This window comes from Peromyscus maniculatus, chromosome 10 (assembly GCF_049852395.1).
Source record: "Peromyscus maniculatus bairdii isolate BWxNUB_F1_BW_parent chromosome 10, HU_Pman_BW_mat_3.1, whole genome shotgun sequence".
Classification (NCBI taxonomy): domain Eukaryota; kingdom Metazoa; phylum Chordata; class Mammalia; order Rodentia; family Cricetidae; genus Peromyscus; species Peromyscus maniculatus.
In genome coordinates, this window is record NC_134861.1 from 66930681 (window position 1) to 66940268 (window position 9588).

Sequence of the window (9588 nt, forward strand, 5' to 3'; positions counted from 1 at the left end):
TTTAAAACCCTTCTGGGAAGATAAAGCCTCTTTTATTGACATAATACAGTTTCAAGTGGTATCACATCACCTAGAGCATTCTCTGCAAAACTATTTTTGACCTAAAATGATAATGTCCTCATCACTTATGAGAGCTCATACGTTGACAAATGATTCACTTCTCTAATGAAACCTCTTTTCAGATTTGCATGAAGGTGAAGGTAGTGTTGGCACAACATCCTATACCTGGAGAGACCAGGTGGGGAAAAAAAGCAGGAGAAACTTCCATCGTTCCCATCTACCTTTACCACTCACTGTCAATATGCAGACACCAAAGGAATCCTCTCACTCCTTCACAGAATGTATGCCATTAAATCCAGAAAAGAAATGGATTGGAATGTAGGAGACCAGATCACTAATGTGCTATGTGTTCCATCAAATCCTCCTTGCCTTTAGTGCCCTGGTTTTCCTTGTCCTCCAGAGACTCATCTCCCTATTCTATCCAAGTCCACTTTATCCCAGAATTCTTTCTCACTCGGTCCACAGTCCTTCTACCTCATATCCCATGTGTTCTCCACTCCAGGATCTATTTTATCTCATCTCCCACTCTTTCCCTCCTCCACAGCCTCAATGGAAGGCAGAGAGCACCGCCTCCCCTCCATGCTTTAAGTTCACCTTTTACTCATCACACCACTCAGTGTAGGGCATCACCCCAATCTACCGGCTTTGTCCTGTAAATACAAAATGCCACCTGGATTCAAATCTATAAACTCAACTTGAGTCAGCCCAACTTTCCAAATCTGTCTGATGGGGATATCAACAGCTTCTTGGAGTTGCTGTGAGAGTTAAGAATAATGTCTATAAAATGCAGCTGTAGTTGAAATGTTATTGTTACCATTCCTATCATGGCAAGAATGCTGGCTACTTTACATCTGAGGCCATCTTGTTTAACTCATTTACAGTAGAAAGAGAGGGACTTTGCATTCGGAAAGGTGAGCCAAGCCAAGCAGGATCTTAGCAAGTCACTTTTCCCGGATGAACTGGATTGCTGGGCTGTCTGAGGTGAATTCTACCTTATTTCGGTGCACCCAGTGCTTAGAACCACGCTTGCCATAGAGATGCCTATTGAAAATACAAAGGAAATATGTTAAGAGAAAAACAAAGTGCTGTGGATGTCTCTCTCTATTACGCACTTTGCAGATACTGATTGGAGGAGGAAATAAAGCTAAACACTTCTCAAGCATTCCAGGAGATATGTGAAAGACCGGCACCCCAAGAGAGTAAGAACAGAGTAGGAAAGGACTGGGTCCCCCTGCAGAGCAGCCAACTTCAGCTTCGTGCCCTAGATTCCTGTCCCAGGTGGAACTCAGGGTGAACCTTTGGCAGAGGGAGGGACACGTGGGAGGACAGCAGACCTGAGGCCAGCTGCCTCTGGTGCAACAATGTACCTGCGCAGAGTGACAGATCCAAGGAAACAAACTCCATGCTCAGGCTCAGGGAAGCCAGGCAGCCACAGTGCAGCAGCTCTGAGTTCATTTTTGAATTCCCAGTCTCCCCCACCCTGCAGTCAGGTCTCAGGAGGTAATTAGTGTGGGGGAGGCCAAGCTCCTGAGGGGGCGGGGAGATGGGAAAGTACGGGTGGAGGCGGTCTTCTTGTCATAGGTCTCACTGAGGAGAGGAAGAGAGAAGGGGGGGGGAGGCGCTCGAGAGAATGACTGGTTTTCATTTTTGCACGTGAGGCGTACCTAATGATATTTCCACAAATAGACAAGCAGACCAGAGACGGACACACAGAGCACACTTGCGTGTTTGGAAACATTCCGTACCCCCAAATCCAGGACGCAGCCTGTTGTCATAACCATCCAGCAAACTGTCCAGGATACGGGTAAAATTTTCCGGGCACAATTTCTCGTCCTTTGAGTTCTGTCCTGGGGATTCGTTTAAACTGCAAGTGCAAAAATAACGGGGGTGGAAAAGACTATTTTAAGAATGAATCTGAGAACAGGTGGAAAAAGGGTTGCCTTCTAGGGAAAGAGTCTCTGGCCTTAAGCTAAAGGAGGGTTGGGGGTTGGGATGTAGAGAACCACATCCAAAATGGTCAGAAAAAGCGCACCCGTAGGCAGCACGCACCCCCAGACTGCAAGTACCCTCAGGTAGCATGTACCCCAGCACCCGCGCTTCCTGCACCCGACTGCCCAGTGCTTTCTGAGTCCACTCGTCAAAGCTTGGCTTCAGCCCATATGACACTGAAGACGGGAAGATCTGCTTCGCTAAGGGAAGGATGAGTGGCCAGAGCGGTGCTGTGGATCTGGGCACTTGTCCACCTTTCCCATGCACCCCTACCCTACGACATCCTCCCACCCACCCACCTACCCACCCCCCGAACTCACCAAGCCGCCAGGCACAGGAAGTGCAGGAGGGCAAGGCTGACCCCGGAGCACAGCGCGATCGCGGGTACCTTCTGGACAGAAACCATCTTCGCAACATGCCATACTTTAAGCCTGTTCACGTTTCCAGGCTCTCGAGATGCCCTGTGCAGGGTGCGAGGAGAGGGCAGAGTGGCTCCCGCGGCGTGCGCACACTCGCGCTCACACTCGCCCGCGCTCCGCCAGCCCAGCCGCGGTGGGCGTGTGTGTGCACGCGGCCAGGGGAGGCGGGACCTGCGCGCCCGCCCCCTCCCTCGCCCAGTTCGAGCGGAGCCTGGGCTCAGCGCCGCACCTTGTCGCTCCTGCACGCCCTGCTCACCCGTGAACTTGGGAGCTCCTGCCACGCGAAGCTAGGCAAGTTTGTTCCAACCTGTAACTCAGGGGACGCGACCCACGGTCGTAGGTCCCTGCTCCAGGTCAGCGATGCCATAACCCCAAGTGGGTCCCTTGTCACAGGACCGGGCGGGCTTCCCTCCCTAATCCCTTTCCTTTCACCAGGGTTTTGGCTGGAAACAAATAAGCTCCTTTCTCATAGGTTGTATGAGGACTTGTCTGTGCCCACTGTGGAGGATGTAGGTGGAGAGAAAGGGCGGGATGACAGGGTTTGCGGGGCGTGGCGGTGGGAGGTAGGGAGGGAGAGAGGTGAACCCTGTGTGGAGTACAACAGCCATTGGGACCTCGCCTTCAAGGGCCAGGACACCGGGCTGCCTAGTGAGTAAGGGAAGGAGAGATTCTTCCTAGTAACCTGGGTGGACTCCTGCCAAACTGTTGGGAAGTTATTGGAGAACACAGCCAAGGCATCTGTCAAGATCTTGCTCTAAAGAGAACAGGTTTTCTTACTTTGCCCCATTCCACTCTACACACACTCATGCCCACTCCACCCAGGAGCCATGGGGATAGAGACCTGCGACTTCGTGGAACCTTCTCTTTCAGAATGGAATTGATTGAATTCCAGAAGTTGACAGCTTTGTGAAGGAGGCAAAGGTGGCTAGGCAGGAGAGAGAGAGAGAGAGAGAGAGAGAGAGAGAGAGAGAGAGAGAGAGAGAGAGAGAGAGAGAGAGAGAGAGAGAGAGAGAGAGAGAGATGGGTGGAAAGATGGAGGAAAGAGGGTGGGAGGGAGAGAGAGAGATAGACCAGGGAGGGAAGGGGTTGTTTCCTTCACAACTTGAGAGAGAACCTTAAGCAGGATACCTTTAATGCTTTATGAAATAAAGATAAATATTTCAAACAGGCCTATAAAAAACAATAATTATTAGTTGAGGGGGGATGTTTTTTACATTAATATGATGCCCATGACTATTCCACATGATTGGTGTCAATGGCATAAGTAATTCCCATAATGTTGGGTCCTTGGAACCAGACACTGCTCTGTTCTGTTTAGAGTTGCTGACTTGTTCAAATTTTTATGACTGGTGGGCTGCTAGCATATGGAAAAATTAGAAAAGCGTTTTGGGTTTTTTTCTTAATTAATTGAATCTCTTAATATTATTATTTTTTCTTTCCAAAGGAAAGCAAATAGTGTAGAGTGAAGAGTTATGAGCTCCCATGGGGGTGTGCATTCTGAATTGCTGCCTTGTGGAATTTGTTAGACTCCCATCATTCCATCTCTGACATTCTCCTCCTGGGTGTTTGTCATCCCTCTGCGTTTATCTCTTGTTACATACAGCACAGGGTACACAGACTATCAGTAAATATGATTGGAGAAATAAATCAGATACTCCCTTAGTTGGAGATCTATCTTACTAATTCTGGTGAAATGTAACCTCTTTCTTTTAGGACAATAGAAGAATGCCTGTAATGCCTGTATACTGGAAGCATGCCATGAAAGCATTACACACACACACACACACACACACACACACACACACACACACACACACATTGTATATAACAAATACAATGCTCATAGAAGACTGTGTTATTACTATATTATCTATTGACCAGCACTATGACTGCTATATCACACGGTGATCCAATTCCTAGTGATTTCCATATGATTGCATCAACATACAGTGTCTGTAGCATGAATCTTAAAAGTTCTTATTAATAAAATCAAACCCGAGGCCGGTTATTGGGGTCAATGCTGGAAGGTCAGAGAGACAGAACAAGCCACAGCTATCTCACCTTGCCGTTTCCTCAGCCGGTCTTGTCTCCTCAGACTGGAGGCTTCTGAGTCCTCATCCGGAATGGGTCTCAGCTGAATTACTGCTCAAAAGCTTGAATGCTTAACCAGCCCAATGCTTAACCAGCCCAATGCTTCTAGTTTCTGGTCCTCACGCCTTATATATCTTTTTGCTTTCTACCACCACTCCCTGGGATTAAAGGCTGGCTTTCTGGGATTAAAGGCATGTGTCACCATGCTTGGCTATTTCCAATGTGGCCTTGAACTCACAGAGATCCAGAGGGATTTCTATCTCTGGAATGCTAGGATTAAAGGTGTGAGTGCCACCATTTTCTAGCCTTTGTATCTAGTGGCTGTTCTGTTCTCTGACCCCAGATAAATTTATTAGAGTACACAATATTTTGGGGAACACAATACCACCACATTTCCTCTCTTTTTGTCTAAAATTAAAGAAGCTTATAACTAATACAAGAAAAACTATCTTCAATAAGTATATGCAATATACAGTCAAGATTACATTAACAATGTCTAGTCCATTAACATTTGACAGATTCAGATAAAAACTCCATTATATATATTAACAATGTCCAGTCCAGTAACATCTGATAAACTCAGACCAAAACATTTTCATTACTTATCTTATTTAAAACAAGTAGTTCCTTTTTAAAAGTAGGTTCCATAATCTCCCTTTTTATCTTATCTTATCCATATTTTCTCTTTTTTCTTTTCATAAAAGATTCAGTAGTCTACCTTTTGTCATTTTTATATCTTCCCCCTTTTCTTCAGTGTAGATTCAATGATCCACCTATTTATCCTATTATTTCTTTATCTTTTTTCTCAGAGTAGATTTGATGATCTATCTCATATCTATATTCTCTTTTTCTTTTTGCTTTCTAGGGGTGAAGATATCTTTAGGGAATCTTGAAAAGAAAAAAATTAGGTTAATTGTCAAGTCCTGTATCATTTGTCCAGTTTCTGCATAAAAGGAAAGTTCAGGGCTTGTTTCAAGTCCTTGTTTGAGTAGTCTGTCAGGCTGGATCATCTCAACTAGTCCTCTCGAAATTGTTCTGATCAGTTTGTAGTCCAAAGTAGATTTTTCCATGGTGTTAATCGGCTTAATGGCTTTATCATAGTCCATGTGGAATCATTGTTGTAGGATCCTGTCATCTTTTTGAAGATTTCAAAGTCACTGTTAGGCATGGTCATGGTTTCCTGCAGACTTTTTTTTTTTTTTTTTTTTGCCTCCTCTGTGGTTTGGAGCAATCATAGTCTGATAAATGTCTGTCTCTCGGAACCATGAACATTCTTCCCTAGAACAGAAAATCTTCACAGCAATTTCTCCCCACCATTTTTCTTGCCAAACTTTTCCAAACTGACCTTTGCTAATGCTTTCTTGTAACGCGATGGTCCTGGCAATTCTTCTCTGAACCAGCAGCAGTAAACCCTTTGTCCCAGGTAGCAGCATCACCGCAGTCACCAACACGATGAGAAGGAGCTGGCAACATGGAGCAGTAGCCACTGCTTCCATGGTCCCACCACTGTTTGTGGCTCAGTCCAGGCCAAATCTTCTCCCAAGCCTCCTAGGCCAGCCTCAAATTCGGGATCCTCCTGCCTCTGTCTCCTTCAGCAAATCCTACCGGCTGGGGCTCACAAGGCCACAGGCAAACAGCTTTTTCATGAATTCGTAACACGAACGTTGGGCACCAGATGTAGCATGAATCTTTTTTTTTTTTTTTTTTTTTTTTTGGTTTTTCGAGACAGGGTTTCTCTGTGTAGCTTTGCGCCTTTCCTGGGACTCCCTTGGTAGTCCAGGCTGGCCTCGAACTCACAGAGATCCACCTGGCTCTGCCTCCCGAGTGCTGGGATTAAAGGCGTGCGCCACCACCGCCCGGCTAATCTTAAAAGTTCTTATTAATAAAATCAAACCCGAGGCCGGTTATTGGGGTGAATACTGGAAGGTCAGAGAGACAGAACAAGCCACAGCTATCTCACCTCGCCAGATCCTCAGCTGGTCTTGTCTCCTCAGACTGGAGGCCTCTGAGTCCTTATCCGGAATGGGTCTCAGCTGAATTACTGCTCAAAAGCCTGAATGCTTAACCATCCAAAATCTTCTAGTTTCTGGTCCTCACGCCTTATATATCTTTTTGCTTTCTACCACCACTCCCTGGGATTAAAGGCGCGTGTCACCATGCTTGGTTATTTCCAATGTGGCCTTGAACTCACAGAGATCCAGAGGGATTTCTATCTCTGGAATGCTAGGATTAAAGGTGTGAGTGCCACCATTTTCTAGCCTTTGTATCTAGTGGCTGTCTGTTCTCTGACCCCAGATAAATTTATTAGAGTATACAATATTTTGGGAAACACAATACCACAAGTGTCAGCTACAACATATAACTTTCCCCTAATCCATGGACATTGACAGAGACTACACTTATAAGAATTTCATGATATCAGTGGATACTATTGTCTAAGGAACTATTTTTGCGCTGTATGTGTCACAAACTTAACTGTTTTAGTGTAAATATTTGAAAAAAATAAAATTTGAGCAATGTTTGTATTTTACCCGAATAACATCTGTACATGAAATTTACAAAGTCAACATTTTTTAGGGATTTTAAATTATTAAATATATTGTATATTTATCTACAATTGAGTTTGGCACTGAATCATTGCTTTTGTACTTAATGGCCTCTAAAATTCCACAATAACTTAGTAACAAATGCTCTATTTCCAATATAAACTTTTGGTGTATTTGAAAATTCAGTGTTTTCTGGGGAATAGGAAGAATACATTTTCAAGGCCAGTGAACTTAGCAGGAGAGTCACCAGATAGTCTGCAATAGTTAGTAAATGGTTAATAACAGGGAACAATTATTATATTAGATCTTGAGTAATTAAATGGGTTCATAGTAAGTTTAGAAGTTGTATTGGTTACTTTTCTAAAACCAGGGCCACTTACAGAAGATTGAGTTTATCTGTACTATGATTCCAGGAGCTTAGAGTCCATGAGGGCAAAGCAGAGACTTGGCAGGTAGAGCCGGAAGTTGAGAGATCACCTATTGAACCTCAAGTAGGAAGCAGAGAGATATTTAAAAAAAAACTGAAAATGGCATGTCTCTGGACTCTTAAACCTACCTCCAATGATATACTTCCTCCTAAACATCCCAAACACCACCAACTGTGAGCCAAGTGTTCAAATGCTAGAGGATATGGAGGACATACTAATTAAAACCACCACAGAAGTACCCTCCAAAGTCGTAATTGTGAGTACTGTTAGAATAAATATTCTCTTAATTGTGTTAGTAAATTCCCATGGTATAGATGTATATGTCCAAGTTTATGAAGAAACCAATAATTAAGTTGTGTATAACTCAATGTAAAGTGGCAGCAGAAAAAAAATTTAAGCATCATCCACAGATACTGGGAAAAAATTAAGTTGTTCTCAAGTGGCTATATAACAAATACAGTGCTGTGTCTTGTATTAAGAAATCTCATGTCTACTTTACAGACTATTAACATACCCCAGTGTATTCATAAAGAAGCATGCAGAGTGTTTTTAATAGTTAATAGTAGAAAATTGTAGACGAATCAGTATTTAATGGAGACGGGAATGAGGAACAGATATTGTAGTAGACACGGGGAGCTATGACATAACACATCGTCTCAGCTATAATCTAGCTATACCAAAATACCTGAGGCTGGGTTATGCAGCTCATAGTTTCGGAGGCTTAAAATCCAGGTAGCATGGCCTTGGCTCTTGTGAGGATCCTGCTAGCTACATCACAACATGGTGAATGGTATCCTGGTAGGAGCTTATGAGAGGGGCAGTCAGGTGTTGAGACAGGAAGCCAAAGCAAACTGAGGACAAGTCAGACTTGCTCTATTTTTTTCACCACCCTATCATAGGAGTTAACCAGGTTCCTACAAGAACACTTTAATATCTTTGAAAGACAATGCCTCAAATAACCTGTGTCTTGGAGTAGGCATTCATCTTTAAAGGTTCTGTCACTCTCACAACACTGGGGGCCACATTTTGAACACACAAAGATTATATTTCTGTAGCACTTAAAATGATGAAAATAATATCCTATTCATCCATCTATCTACTTAGAGATATTTTCCATAACATACACAAAATAAAAGGCAGAAAAATACTTTCAGCAAAATATTCAATTAAAATTAATAAAGATAGTCAAGCTAGGGGAGGGACAGGGTGGGAGAGCAGTGAAAGAGATATCTTGATAGAGGGAGACATTATGGGGTTAGAGAGAAACCTGGTACTAGGGAAATTCCCAGGATTCCAGAAGGGTAACCCCGGATTAGACTACTAGCAATAGTGGTGAGGATGTCTGAACTGGCCTTCCCTGGTAATCAGATGAATACCTTAACTGTCATCATAGAGCCTTCATCCAGTAACTGATGGAAGCAGATGCAGAGATCCACAGCCATGCACCAGGCTGAGCTCCAGGAGTCAGTTGAAGAGAGGGAAGAGGAATTAAATGAGCAGGGCGGGGGAGGGGGGATCAAGATCATGATAGGGAAATCTACAAAGACAACTGAACCAAGCTCGTAGGAACTCAGGAACTTTAGACCAACAGCTGTGGAACCTGCATGGGACCAGACTAGACCCTCTGCATATGGGAGACAGTTGTGTAGCTGGGTCTGTTTGAGGGGATCCTGGCAGTGAGCTCAAGATCTATCCCTGGTGCATGAACTGACTTTCTGGATCCCATTACCTGTGGTGTCACCTTACTCACCCTTGATGCAGGGTAAGGAGCTGTGTCCTGCTTCAACTGCATGTACCAGGCTTTGCTGTCTCCCTTCTGGAGGAGGGAATGAGGAGTTGGAAGGAGGTGGAAGTTAGGCATGGGTGGAGAGAGGGGGAGGAGGGATGAGAGGGGGATCTGTGGTTGGTATGTAAACTGAATAAAATTTTTAAAATAAAAACATGAATAAAGTGAAAAATAACATTGTAAATTGTTCATGGGCATAAATATAGCCACTTGAGCAAATATGAGTGGAAAGAAAAACCACAAAATTTTATATAGTAAATATCTGGGGA

At 44.0% G+C, this 9588-nt stretch overlaps 1 protein-coding gene across 2 annotated transcripts in view; it reads right to left on the reverse strand.

The window, feature by feature from the left end:
- Positions 1–2588, reverse strand: part of Gabra4 (gamma-aminobutyric acid type A receptor subunit alpha4) — a 71495-nt gene extending 68907 nt beyond the window's left edge. The window contains exons 1-2 of one of the 2 annotated variants that reach the window (XM_006979674.4): positions 2370–2588; positions 1806–1924 (exon numbers count right to left, since the gene is read on the reverse strand). In XM_006979674.4, the coding sequence (XP_006979736.1) occupies positions 1806–1924; positions 2370–2455 (205 nt within the window). In that variant the 5' untranslated portion in view covers positions 2456–2588. The remainder of the gene's footprint in view (positions 1–1805; positions 1925–2369) is intronic. The other variant, XM_042257500.2, reaches the window with a different exon arrangement.
- Positions 2589–9588: the final 7000 nt, after the last annotated feature.